Source organism: Hesperophylax consimilis, chromosome 25 (genome assembly GCF_061612785.1).
Source record: "Hesperophylax consimilis isolate HC1 chromosome 25, BYU_Hcon_1.0, whole genome shotgun sequence".
Taxonomy (NCBI): Eukaryota; Metazoa; Arthropoda; class Insecta; order Trichoptera; family Limnephilidae; genus Hesperophylax; species Hesperophylax consimilis.
Window position 1 is genome coordinate 18,441,030 of NC_142860.1, and position 15,567 is coordinate 18,456,596.

Here is a 15,567-nt window from a genome sequence, read left to right on the forward strand (position 1 = left end):
AGATTTTCAATTAATTTGTCACAAAATTACTTCGGATTTTCAAATCATTTGTCACATAATTGCATAAGATTTTCAATTAATGTGTCACAAAATTACATCGGATTTTTAATTAATTTGTCACGTATTTGCATCAGATTTTTAGTTCATTTGTCACATAATAACATATGATTTCCAATTTTATTTTCCAAGGAAGCAAATACTTAGTGGTGTGACATTATATATTAAATGAAAAAACACACTTTATAATACACCACTTTTATTTTTGAATTAAAAAAGATCGCCAACCGGGTTTCGCTTTTCCCAAGCTTTGTCAGGGCTTATTATTAACTGGAAGAGCTTATCATTAACTGAACAGTTAATAATTATCCCTACGAAGCTTGGGAAAAGTGAAACACTTAACCACTTTGTTAGAATTAATACATTGTGTAGGTACTAGTTTTGGTTATACTCAACTTTCTTCAAGATAGCATTGTTGAAAACTAACCTACGTACTAAGTACTAACCTACTTTACATTAAATCTAATGTAACGAATGTTGCATATACACACGCGAGCCGAACTGCCGAGCTAAACCACGACTTATGGGAATGGAATGAAGCAACCTCAAATAGCTCCAAATCGCAAGGGATTGCAAGGGTGTATTACAAAGTGTGTTTTTTTCATTTAATAAAACATCCGTGCTGAGCCGAAAAGGTAATTATATGAAACTCCCTTCATAGAATAAAAATCGCAAAGTTTGCTTTGCTTGTTATAAGTATTAAAAAAATCATATAATTTCAATAAATGCCACTTTAGACATTTGTGGTAGTTCGTAGATCACCCTTTTAGAGTAGACTTATGGTCTAAAGCTTAGCAAAAACCTCTAGAACCTAGTAAAAGCTCTACAGCAAAAAGAGACTTCTTACTAGTATTTTCATAAAATCAGAGCCACGATGAGAAAAACTTTATTTTGTACATTCTTTATTTTTTTTTGGGACATATACATACACAATATACACATTATTTGAGAACAACCCGTAATAATAATAAAAATTATAAATGTTTTTCTCCTTACTTTTTTGTGACAAATAGAGATAATGATATACTCACTGGGATCTCCCGTGCCGAGGAAATCATTTACATATTTTTAAAATTTGATGGTATGGATAATATATGAATTAATTATAAATACATTACTTAGATGGGTTCAAACTCATCAAATTTCAACGCTACTTTTCGGGTTATGTGAAAGTCTTATTCAAGTTCTGTTATTATATTTTTATAGGCAAGCCGGCTAGCCGTTTGTCAGAGCTGAAATAATAACGGAACTTGAAAAAATCTTTAACAGAACTTGAAAATCAACTTTGGAATTTGAAGAATTGTTCAAATTCTCTCAAACAACCTGTCCATAGTGTTTCTTCTGAAATAATTATAAATATTTTACATTGTGTTTTTAGTGGAATTGGATGTTTTTGTGTCAGTATATTTTCTATTTCTAACCTATGTTACCTTTGGTATGTATCCAGCTTTTTATTCGAAATTAAAATGTTGTGATATTTTTCATGATTTCCGAATGAGAGTGGGATTTTGTTGTAGAGTTTATTACCATAGTTACATTAAATAGATACTTTTTTATTTATTTGTGTGAGCTAAATTCGGGGAAAACAGAGGTCCAATCTGATGTACTTTTTGTATCAATATCGACTAACAAAACTGTATATCCGGGCGCTATTGTTGTCGTTAAAATACAAAAAAAATAATAATCGAAAAACGGCGAAATACTAAAATGGGGGTGGCAAACATTCCGTCTGCGTTTACACACTGTCTGGTGGAGAGAGCCAGTGGCGTAACGTGTTATCAATTATATACGGGTGTCCGGGGGCAGAGTGCACAAACTTCGGGAGGTGATTCTACATGATGGTAGAAGTAAAATATATTTATAACTTTTTCCGAAATTCCATTGTTTATTTTCCTATACAAAAATATTCTCCATAGAAGAATATTTATTTTCCAATACAAACAATACTTCTTAAGAGGAAGCTACAAGCCAAAAATGTGTATATTCTTGGTATACCTTTTATTGTAGGTAATAAGACATCTAAAAAATGGCTTAGGTACCTGAGTTTTAATATAATGAAGAAAAAAAATTATTAAAGATAAACTTATGTTTACAATACAAGGTTTGTATGCAAATAATATAATAATTAATATAATGAAGAAAAAAAATTATTAAAGATAAACTTATGTTTACAATACAAGGTTTGTATGCAAATCACAAAGGATAACAAAAATTATTAGCCTGAAACACAAAAATAAATTGAAAAAATCTTAGGAGAAAAAATAAATGCTGCTGACGGGAATTGAACCCGCACACTTCTGACTACCGGTCAGTTACACTAACCACGTCGGCTTAATTTTAACCGCCAAATAATTCAATGAATACTAGTCATGTTTAAGACTAATATTTAGTGCTTATAATTATTGATTTTTTTTAATTAAAAATTCTACAAATTATTCATTAAAACTATGAAGAGTCGTAAGTTATTTTATAAAATTATTCTTATCAAGGCGTTTTTTTATTGAATTCGTATGTTCCCCTCTATAAGTTTCCCCCGCTACTGTTGTCTGTGGAAAAATAAGTGTAGGTAATGACAAAAAAGGTGAAAAAAAAATAACAGCCCGAACACAAGCGGGGCGTTAACCCGCCTCAGACTTGAGCCCGACTAATTCGCTGCGTTGTATTTGAAACATCACACTCGCGAGGATTCGTCTCAAATTTTTAATTAAAAACTTTTGCTTGGCTTTTTATCACACCGTTAACACGTGTTGGGTTTTTATACGGTAACAAATTTCTTTAAAAAGGGGAAAATAAACGAGAAGCAAATATTTCACATTATGAAAAGAAATTAATTGTTTTATAATGGCATTTCGAATACTTATTGCTTTTATTGGGAAGTTCATCAAACCTTAAAGATGAGCGTAACTTTAAAGAATGTGTGTGCATTCAAATTTGAGGGTAACTTTAACGAATGTGTGTACATTCTTATTATTATATAATTACGACTTTTTGTCCGGGTTAAATCTTCCCCATAGGAAAAACTAAACCCTTCCACACACTTTTCCACAAATGTTCATCTAGTCAATCCACATTATGCAAGTGCATTAAATAAGCAAAATAAAGACAAAACAATACAAGAACAACACGTCAACTCACCAGAGATCAAATGGGAAAGTAATTCACCGACTCCAGATATTTTCATATCAGAGGGTTCGGCTCGGTAGAACAGGGCCTATAAATCCTATTGATCCCTCAACATAAATATTTAAAAAATCTTTCGTAATCCTACATGTATTTAATAATAATATTATGTATACATATTTAGATTGTATGTAATTGAACATGTACCTCCTGTTGACAAACTGCTTAATTGTAGTATAACGGGATAAAACTTACAACAATAAAGAACAATACAAAAATTACGATTATTTGATGTTTCGAATTTGTATATGTATTTAAAATGACTGTTTATATATAAATTTTTTGATAGATCTAATACGGAAAAATTTTTAATGAGAGAGCTAGGTATAATGCCAGTAGCCGAAATTATTATAATTATTAAAATTCTTATTATTATTAACTTTAATGAATGTGTGTCCATTAAAATATGAGCGTAACGTTAAAGAATGTGTGTACATTAATCAAACTTAACAAAGAATATTTTATAAATGACATATGAACAAATAGTGAAATATATATTTTTTGTATTTCTACGACAGTTAAGAAAATTAAACCCGAGTCTGCAAAACGTTTCAGAGATCTAAACTTAGGTGGCTGATAGGTTTGGAAGTCATCTTCCGGCATTAACTATGAGGAAACAGCGGAAGAGAAAACAAATCATTAGGTATTTCCTAGAGTCGACTAGGACTATCCAAGGATTATAGTTACCCATTTGATAGTTATATACGCCCAAGAAAACAAAAAAATTTTACGAAAATATTCCTTGTATATTTTACACTAAGAACGCGTTTCCCTAATGCCAACGCTTCGATGTCTGAGTCTGCAAACAAGTTACACGTTAAGACTAACATATTTCTACCTCTACCTCATTTGTGAAATACGAGGGTGGTCTGAAAAGTTTCCGACCTCAACGCAAAGATGGCGGTACTCATCAATAAAAGCTAGTGAATGTAGCTGTGCATCTTTTGACAGTTACTGACAAAAGTTTCGGCCATTTTGGACGCCCAGTTTTTAGTTGACAGTCGTTTGAGTGGGTCGATGTCTGTGTTTTTGTGAAAATGGAAAAAAAAATTGGGCAGCTGAATTTAAACGTGGCCGTAAGAGCTTGGGAGAAGATGAACGTTCGGTACGTCCAAAAACTCCAACTACTAAAATACCAATAATGTGTTTATATGTTTTTCCCCAGCCGAGCAAAGCCACGTCTAGCTCCCACTGGTGGCCGACGCGCTTACTCCGAAGCGGAGCTACAAATGGCACTGCGTGACATCCAGTCAGGAAGACTTGGCACCAGGCGCGCTGCGGTGATCTACAACATCCCTCGCTCCACGCTGCGCAACAAGGTGTACAAGCTGGCCGTGGAGAGGGAGCGGGAGGCGCGTCTCCCGGGACAGCTCTCAGGTGCTGCTGACAGAGGTAACGGGGCAAATGCGAGCACTGGGTTACTTGGTGGTGGTACTGGCGGCTTTAAGATTGTAGTATATATATTTAGATCTAAGAAGATTCTTATCTTCTGTTATCCTTGAAGAGTCCCGGTAGTCTCCAGAAAATGTCTCCACGCCGCCGTACAGTCTTTTAATTTTTGATCTATCATAGTCGGTGCTACAATCCTTGAAGAGTCGTGAAATACCTCTAAACTTTTTCTGTCTCCTGCTACTGACTAAGGGACCTGACCGACTGTAAGAAACGTCTCTTGTCGGTTGCCTATTGTCATTTTACAAGTTTTCTTTCCCAAGATTTCTATACTTTCACACCGTCCGTTTTCCCAATTGTAGGTCTTTTCTGGTCAATACTACAATCCTTGAAGGGAGCACTCTGGATACCACCTGTAGGAAATACCTCTGTACTTGCTGGTTTCCTGTTTTTATTTTTGGTCATTGTCCAGTTTATATTGTCTCATATCAACTTCAACGAAATTGAAGTCCCATTTGTCATTCTCATTTAATATGTAATGTGAATATGTTATTTTTTCAATTGGATTAATCTAATACACTAAGGTACCTGAACCACTCACTATCATTTGACCCTATGGTTATGGTGTTTGCTTTCACACCGTTTAACCGCCCAAATTTTAATTTTTCAATCAAGGGGACATATTCTAACGAAAGTTTTCTATAGTGTCATGATGTATATTATGTCATCACTTACTTCCTATGGATCTATACTTGTTATTTGATCTTTTAAATCTTTTAATATTACTAAGGTACTTTGTTTAACTTGTCGGTATGAGAATGAAGATAAGTTATTTAAAAAGAATACAGAAATAATAATTAATGCTAAATTATACTTTCAGATTGCATTGGTATTGCATGTATTATCATTAAGCTGACAGTACCGCCACTAATTTGATTATTGAGTCAGAAAATAACTAAACATAATTGAGTAAATATTAAAATAACCTCAAAATATTTCCTTTGTATGGTAATAAATACCACAGTTCAAGGCTTTTAAGTCATTTGGTAAAACGATGAATCAATCAATCAGCATTATCGAATTATTTTGTGTTTGCTTCACAGTGCTCTATTTTGATATGTGTTGTATCGTATGAAAAAATGCATGTTTTTTTTCTTTTAGGAATAAAAACTTTTTAATTCAAAGATTTTTTTAAAACTGTAGTTTAATTACTTGCATAACAATATTTTATTTGTTTCAGAAGAGGACTCCAATGATATCACGGATGACGTGGATGATGACAAAGATTCAGTGATGGACGAAGATAAAGAGGAAGACAGAGAACTTCCTAGACCACTGCTCTCCATGGAAGACATTCTGCGTTACTCTCAAATGGAGAACTCCAACTATGGTCAGTCAGAAAATCTTCGATCGCTGCTGCAGAAGGGAGGACAAAAGTTCTTCGATATGGAAAGTCCAAAGAGAGAACTGGCTCCTGAACCTTGGCAAACTCAAGAACAAAACGTAAACACCTATATTCAATCAATCCTTATGGCCAGTGGACTAGGAGCTCAAATTCCTAAACCTGAAGAAAATACCGGTGGTCCAATGATGCCAGAAATAGTAAGACTCTTGGCGGAAGAACGACAAAACATTTTAAAAGAACAACTCATGAAACGAGAACATCTCAACAATGGAAAACAAAATGAATTATCCGAGGATGATATTGCAATGAACAAAAGAATATTCTCTAGGCAGAGTTCGTCAGCTAGTTCCGTCATCACAAGAAATGATAGGGCAACACCCGGTAAGAAGTCTGACTCACCAGAAGATGAAGCAATGGAGGTAGACCAAACAGGAGGAGAGTCAAGAGATTCACCTTCCAATGTTATACTTAAGATTCCGTCCTTCAAACCTTTGGCGCAAGGACAAAATTCTGGGAAGAATGGTGGTGAAGCCTTCTCGGGTCCTGCCACTTCGCCTCTCCCGTATTTTAGTCGCAGTCCTCATCAAGACATGTCTTCCGCTACTCGCCCCTCTGACCGTCTTTCTCCATCCATGGGACACGTAAAAGGAATGTTTTCTTTAAAAGACGTCATTGCTAAAAGCATTAGTCAGAAATTCCAACAACATGGTCCATCTTCAAATCATAACAATGACATGAGCCATATGAAAGTTAATTCCGCAATGGATGCTATGGAAGGCCTTGCTTTCAAGCGTGGCAGCATGACGCCTCCCGTGGGGGGACAAGGTATTTCAGTTATCAAAAACCTTACCAGTCATGACCTTACAAGAAATTTTGGTTCTAATAACTCTGGATCACAAAATCAGCAAAACAACGCTGTAGGTGGAAAAGGTACTCGACCAAAGAGAGGGAAGTATCGCAATTACGATAGAGATAGTCTTGTAGAAGCCGTTAAGGCTGTTCAAAGAGGAGAAATGTCTGTTCACCGAGCAGGAAGCTATTATGGAGTTCCGCACTCCACACTCGAGTACAAAGTCAAAGAAAGGCACCTGATGAGGCCAAGAAAACGAGAACCCAAAAATCCCAACCAAGATGATAAATTACAATCTCCTAGCGCTAGCAAGCCTACAGATATTCCAGGTGCCAGCGTATTGAGAGCTGAAAAACCTAAAGTGATGCAGAAACTTCCATCAAAACCAAATTTCCCTGCGAGTTCTCCCAATGGGCTGAAGATGCCACCTATCTTCGATGGAAATTTAGGTTTGGGATACAATCCCTCGCCGTTTCCGTTTTGGGCCCACGCACCTCCAGGATTCCCAGGATTACCTGTAGAGTTTTCTCAAAGAAATCCTGGCACATCTGGAAGCTTCCCTCCCAACAACGAATCGTTTTTTGCTTCTCAAATGATGCAGAGATTACAGGAGGAATCAGCTAGGCTCCCTGGTCCAGCGAGGAAAGATCCTTTGCTGGACCCTGCAAGAGAGATGGCAGATATGTACGACGGCGCAGTTGGAGCGAATGGTTCGTTTCTCGAAGGGATCATCAGATCTAGTTTAGAGAGACCAGGACAGAGAAGTGGGAGTGGTGAGGCGGAGAGTGATGGAGAAGCTGTGAGAAGACGACTGCGGCCAGATGATTTACTTCTAGCGGAGGAGATGAGAGAAGCGGCCCGGAGACTCCGTGCGAGGGAGACCGGCGCTCCTCCCCCTCCTACCCAGCCCCACCCCTCCTAGATTAGCGAGGAGGTGATTTGAAATTAATCTTTATTTTTCTGCCGCGGCGCCTGCGCGTCCGCCGCTGTTGCAAGATGTAAAATATAGATATTATTATATTTTTGACAAGGTGTATTGCTAGTGACCGAAGCCTTGCCAAGAACAACTCGAGGTGGAAACTGACGAGGAACGGCTTACCTAAATCCACGACCACGCGCAAGCTCGACTTGAGTTTCTCCGGGCTTGACTAAGCTTAGATTTCCGAGTGCTCTCCTCCGAAGTTTCCAGTTAAGTGAAAGCGGGCACTTTGGTTCTGTGGAATGTAAGTTTTCCATTTGAGGCGCGATATTTTTGATGTTCTATCTCTCTTGAATTTATACATTTATCCAAATTAAAAGTAAAAGTGTTATATTGTATGCATTTATAAGTGTTTGGCGTTCAAAATTATACATAATCTCTAATATTAATGTACGTTTGGTGTATTCGGCTGAAATTATCTTATTCTATTTATAGTCATATTATACCCCCCATTATATTATCTACGTTGATGTTCGTGTAAAATTAATCAAAATTTGTCTATGTGTCTTGACCGTATTGTATACCTCACCGAATATTACATTATATTAGATATTCTTTGAAAAGAAAAATATCTGAGCGGCGAAGAAAGTTTGTATCTCATATTGTATTTACAAATTTCTTTTTAAAAAATGTCGCGACTGCTTTCGAGGAACTAAAACTAAAACTCTTATTATTATTAAAAAAAAATATTTAAAAAATTACGATCATCAGACAGTGGTCTGATTAAAAAAAAATTATGTCTATCTGTGATTTACCAAAATTTTGAATGTATATTTTCTCTAACAATATCTTAGGGGGCCGAGGATAGTCGGTAGATTACTTATAATTAGAGAAAAAAGGAAACAAATAAATCTTATTAAATGTAAAGAAAGCGCAGCGGGAGTTTTGTAAAAAGTTAAAAACCAGAATCTTTAACTTGTTTTTAATTAAAACAAAGAAGTGCAATTAGATCGATTAAACAGTAACATATTTGTTATATTTACACCATTACTTATATGCATATATATAAAGTTAGTATATATATCTATATACCTTAAGAGGGAGATTTGTTTTTTTTATAACGGAGAGATATAAGATTGATAAAGTACTGGTAATTATGATTAGCATCAATAATTCAGATGTCTGGGGTCGCGTGAGAGGACCTTTAAACGTTGCCTACCCTGCAATTCACAATCATTCGCAGTCTGCAGTTTCTAGACACAACAAAACAACTTTAGGGCCTTTAAACGTTGCCTAGCCTGCAATTCAGTCATTCGCAGTCTGCAGTTTCTAGACAAAATAAAACTACTTTAGAGCCTTCAAACGTTGCTTAACCTGCAATTCACAGTCATTCGCAGTCTGCAGTTTCTAGACACAACATAACTACTTTAGAGCCTTCAAACGTTGCTTAACCTGCGATTCACAGTCATTCGCAGTCTGCAGTTTCTAGACACAACACAACTACTTTAGAGCCTTCAAACGTTGCTTAACCTGCGATCATAGTCATTCGCAGTCTGCAGTTTCTAGACACAACATAACTACTTTAGAGCCTTCAAACGTTGCTTAACCTGCGATTCACAGTCATTCGCAGTCTGCAGTTTCTAGACACAATAAAACTACTTTAGAGCCTTCAAACGTTGCTTAACCTGCGATTCACAGTCATTCGCAGTCTGCAGTTTCTAGACACAATAAAACTACTTTAGAGCCTTCAAACGTTGCTTAACCTGCAATTCACAGTCATTCGCAGTCTGCAGTTTCTAGACACAACATAACTACTTTAGAGCCTTCAAACGTTGCTTAACCTGCGATTCACAGTCATTCGCAGTCTGCAGTTTATAGACACAATAAAACTACTTTAGAGCCTTCAAACGTTGCTTAACCTGCGATTCACAGTCATTCACAGTCTGCAGTTTCTAGACACAATAAAACTACTTTAGAGCCTTCAAACGTTGCTTAACCTGCGATTCACATTCATTCGCAGTCTGCAGTTTCTAGACACAATAAAACTACTTTAGAGCCTTCAAACGTTGCTTAACCTGCGATTCACAGTCATTCGCAGTCTGCAGTTTCTAGACACAATAAAACTACTTTAGAGCCTTCAAACGTTGCTTAACCTGCGATTCACAGTCATTCGCAGTCTGCAGTTTCTAGACACAACATAACTACTTTAGAGCCTTCAAACGTTGCTTAACCTGCGATTCACAGTCATTCGCAGTCTGCAGTTTCTAGACACAATAAAACTACTTTAGAGCCTTCAAACGTTGCTTAACCTGCAATTAACAGTCATTCGTAGTCTGCAATTTCTTGACACAATCAAACAACTTTAAATGTTTCAAAAAACATTTATGCATCAAAATCAATGAAAGCTTAACTGATTAATTTTGTTAAAACCGTTTAACCACACAAGTAAGCGTTTGTGTCGTTGAAGAACTTCAATAATAAAGGTTTCACAAACGTTGAAGCATTTATGTCCATGAAGACAAATATTGCAACATTATACATGATTTTTGTAACTCGTGCCCCATAGATTTAATTGATTTTAGGGTTAAAGCTTTAGATCCCCCTAAGTGAAACGTTCAACTTTCTACACATCTTCCCTAAAGATGAGCAATCCTGCAGGACTATCAGTGACGTGGGGTTAGAATAAGAAGGTAAATCAATACCGCTTAGTATCTATACATAGTAATTTCTCATTATAATCGCAAAATTGATATTGGGTGTCATGCCATTTTTTTTAATTTTACATTCAATAGAATAGCTGAATCATATTTCTCAACTTAACGTTGAAGTTGGATGATTTTGGATTGCAGTTCAAGCACAACATTATCAATAAAAGGTCCTCTACACGTCGCCATAAACAAATCCCTCTTTGGAAAGAAACCTCTCACTACAACCCACCGATACCTTACCGAAACCAACAGTTATAGCCCGTGGTAGCAAATGAACCTAACTATTATAAACTAATAACTTTTTTTAAATAGGTACATTTTCACTGTGTTGTTTTTTGACAATATCCAAATAGATTGTCATTAAAATTATTACGGTACCTAGTTACTATTTTTTTTAAATGAGTTTATTATCAAAAATTGACAAGACCAACGGTCCATATGGAGAAATAATTGATGTTTTGTGTTCATTAAAATTCTCTCCAATGTTATTCCTTTCAAATTCGTTTCAATGACATTACAGTCGTCTGAGGTATAATTGTATGATTTTAAGATAATATTTTTAACTTCAATTGAGTATTTGATGAATTAATATTGTATTCTAACATGTTCAATTTTTTCTCACCTAGATAACTTTATTTATATTAAACACAACGAACGCGTTCGATGTTAACACATGAAAATATAGATTTTTTTAAACAAGTGTTTTGTTAGCCGCTAAATTTAAACTGTGTAACATTTGCCTCTATAAAGAAATGATTTTTCTGAAATCAATGGACAATTGGCAAAAAAATAGTGGTTTTAAACAAAGCAATTAGATGGTTAGGTTCATTTGCGAGGGCACAATTCATAAACCGGATTAAAAAATAAACCAATAAACCAAACACACACGCAAAGTAACAATAATAATTACAAACATAAACAGTTATTGGAAAATAAAATGACTCAGTTGTAAAATGACAGCAGTCAGTTATGCTAAGCCATATTGTTGAACAGGATAACGTTTAATGAACCTAACATAAGCCACCTTTGGGCGCCGATACATATTTTGTCGGACCAAATAATATTTTTTATGTTGTTGACATAAACATATCTAATATCTACAGAATTGGAGTGAGATGTACTAGCTCTCAGTTTAGGAGAATTGTTGGAATAAAGTTATTTTTGGATTTATTATTCACGTAACGATTATAAAAATCATTCGAAATATCATTCGCAATGGCGCGAGCAGTAATCTTAAATGTCTGGTGCTTGGGAAGGCTAGATCTCCCGATATTTGGTTTTTAAAAGTCTGTCTTAAATTTATCTAAAATTATTCTGTAACAAAATAGCATAACGAGTAAACATTCCACGGCAATGTTGTATTAACTGCAAGCAAAGGAACATGTGCACACTTTCAATGTTCTACAATATCATTCCAACCAAATATGTGCCAGAAACATCTTTGTATTTTTCAATGCAGTTTTGAAATGGAGCTAACAAAGAAATCTACATCATTACATACATAGTAATTGATATAATATTATATTATTAATAAATGTAATTAGTTTAAGTTAGGTTAAGCACGTACCTACTCAAACAAGAGCCACCGAGAGCCGAGCAGAGGACAGAGGACCGACAGTTGACAACGTGTTGGCAGTCAACAGTTAACAGTTGCCAGCTGACAGCTTGTGTAAATTACTCGCGTGGCATCTTACTATCAGTAGCTAGGTAAAATATATTGTAAGTCACGTTAATTCACAGCTAGGATGGTCAAATTGTTTGTAGAAGCGTCTGGAGTCGTCGATAATGACTTGTAGATGCGCGGCGCGCGGGCAACTCAGGTTTGCCGCCTGTTTAGCTGTCACGTTGACAGCTAATCCAAGATGGCCGCCGTAGCTGCGCGCGCCCTTAGGAAACTTACTTAGTATGTGTTCAAAATTATGTGCAATTTTTAACACTGTTTATATTTTAATGTTTTTCAAACACATAAATTTCCATTTTTCTCAATGTGATATCTAGTTATTATCAAAAAACATTAAGATAATGCTTCTTTTATCATTGTATTATTATTATCTTTTATATTAAACTTACTACTCACCTGTCGTTATTTTTTGTGGTCCAAGAATTTCACTTTGTGACATAAATATCAAATTTACAAATTAAATCTTATACATACTATTTATATATTGAAGTATCTTACCAAAACACATGTTAGTTTGTGTTTATATATTGAAGTATCTTTCCAAAACACATGTTAGTTTGTGTTTTATAAAAACTATTGTATACGCCCATGTAAATGCAAGTGATATATTGATTATTTGTACGCTGTTTAGGTTAGGTATGTGCCTATAAATGTTTGTTTAAAATTTTGAAAACGTTAAAAACGTTAACTTTTCTAAACATTGGTTTTTAAAAAGCTTTTAGATATCTCTGTGCTGATTCAAAACGTAAATATTCGTCAAACGAAATTGATGGATTAGTTTGTATGTTATCAGTACTATGTAATGTGAAACTTTATTACACAATTATATACTTCTTGTGTGACAGTGTGTCATGTTGTTCTAAATACAAAATGATTTATTATTTCGAACAATTTATTTTATAATATTATAATACGTAATAAACAGATTATTGTTACAATTTAGATATTTCTACGAAGCGACATTTTTCATCAAAATCCCATCACATCATTTGCATTCCGAACCCCATTTTTGCCATCATATCCTTCAACATAAAAATACTATTCAATTAATGTTAAACTCAACATTTTCCCTTCACAATCTCAACATTTACATTCCAAACTCCATTATTTTGGTCATCAATCTAACAATTACAGTAGGTATATCTCATTGTATAAAACGTCTTTTCAACAATATACCATCACAGTTTCATCTCGTTCTTCAACGAAGACAGTTTTCAGCTACAGTATTCCTAAATGCACATAACCTTTGTTCATCATTAATCCATCACAATCTCAATATTTACATTCCAAAATCCATTATTTCAGTCATCAAGTTGTTCAATTAAAAGACACTTATTGATGAACTAAACGTGTTTTCAGCATTAAACCATCACAATCTTATCATTATTTTTTTGCATTCCAAACTCCCTTACTGTTGATTATCAAGTTCTTCGGCGTAGACTCCTTTCAAATACAGCATTCCGTATGACAAACTGAACATTTACATTCCAAACTCCATTACTTTGGTGATCGAATACTTCAATTTAAAGACACTTTTCATTAACCCATCACAACCTCAATAAACTCTTCCCAAAGATCATCAACTTTTTTGATCCAAAAGTGTGTTTGATCACACCTGCAAAATGTCTACATTATCATTGATCATATTGAAGAAGACAACACAAAACATCATAATCCTATTTCAATCTCACTACTGACATTCCAAACCCCATTATTTAGATCATCGTGTCCTTCAAAGTAAAAACATGATTTCGATTACACAAACCCTCCATTCCTTTGTATTCCTTTATTAATTAATGAACACAACATGTGTTCATCGTAATTTTAATTTATATCTAACAATTTATTTTACGTGTTATCATTATTATTTGATTTATTCTTTTTCAAAACCTTTCGAATATATTATTATCTGTTTAATTAATTAATTAATTAATTAAAACCTCGAGAATTACTTAATCGTTTAAATAAAAAATGTTTTGCGTTACATTTATTTTTTAATGTGTTACACAAATAATTTATTTTAATAGTTTCTTTTTTCATATAAGTACAAGTTTAATGATTATTGATTATATTAAATATTGAGAAATGATTGTTAAAATGTTATTATAGATAATTTATTAAATTTCCCAAGAAGGCAAATTGAATTGTCTCGTGAACAAAGGTAAAGGCGGTGTACATATTCATATATATAGTTATAGCATTTTTATTATTATTTCGCATTAAATGTAGCTATTAAAACGTTATACTTGAATATAATTTCATCATTTTTTTCATTTTATGTATGTATTTACATCTAAGCGTTTAGCTTTTTTTATGTATTTTAAATATAGTAATTGATTGCTAGGGAAATATTTTTTTATATAATTTAAACAAACACCCAAATATGGCACACGATTTCTGTTGTGAGTGTGATTGATTCGATTAATTATTCAATGATTAATTGTGTATGCATTATATACATATATATTATATTTATATAACATTAAATTTACTATAATTACATTCATAAGTACTGTCTTCTACTATTATTACATTACATATTATTGTGTTATATTATTAATATTATAATAAATAAATCATTTTCCGTTATGATTGATTAGTGTGTAATTCATTGATAATGCGGTGTTCATTTTCACAGTTCAACTTTTTGTTTTGTTTGAAATACATTAGTTAATAAAGAATCCAAATAGTAATACAGTCTACTGACAGAACAACCTTAGTCTGCCCAAATTCAGACCTGCATCCAATGCTTACTATCTTGTATATGGGACATTATGGGGTCTGTGCGGACTGCAGTTGTTTTATTCAGAACTTAAATGTATTCTGACATTGTAAAATAACAATTCGGACATGTATGCAAATTGATTGATTCGAAATTTCTTATCGTACTTTCTGAGAACATTTTTTCCAACATCTGTACTCTTCTGAAACGGGTCTGGAAAGACGCACTACGGGAGAATATAAAATATTAACCGGAGCATATTTGTCCATTGTCAGATCTTGAATGTTTTATCTTTGTTCCGAAATGTATACCAAATGATTAATCCAGTTCTTTCTGAGAGCGTTCTTTCCTTATATTTGTTTCAAAGTGAACTATGTCAGATATTATCGAATCCATCAAAAGTTAGAAGTGTTGGATTCGATTTTTTTAACATCGTTTCTTAAAAATCTAACTTTTCATGCGTTTGTTCATTCTAAATGTTGTAAATTCGTCCTTTTTGTTATGTCTATTCCCTTGTAGGGTACGTGGAATGAACAGGGGCAAAAATTTTAAAACGAAATCAGGAGGAGTGGTCTCAGAACAAGTTATTCAAAAATATCACAAAACAAGATAACATAAACATTTATTTATGCAGTCCTTATAAATGGCATAGGGCC

The 15,567-nt window shown here is 34.1% G+C and overlaps 1 protein-coding gene across 2 annotated transcripts in view; it reads left to right on the plus strand.

Annotated features, from left to right (window-relative positions):
- Eip93F (Ecdysone-induced protein 93F) overlaps window positions 1-14,706 on the plus strand; it is a 134,851-nt gene extending 120,145 nt beyond the window's left edge. For both annotated transcript variants that reach the window (XM_089646903.1, XM_089646904.1), the window contains 2 exons: window positions 4,403-4,629; window positions 5,867-14,706. In XM_089646903.1, the coding sequence (XP_089503029.1) occupies window positions 4,403-4,629; window positions 5,867-7,803 (2,164 nt within the window). In that variant the 3' untranslated portion in view covers window positions 7,804-14,706. The remainder of the gene's footprint in view (window positions 1-4,402; window positions 4,630-5,866) is intronic.
- Window positions 14,707-15,567: the final 861 nt, after the last annotated feature.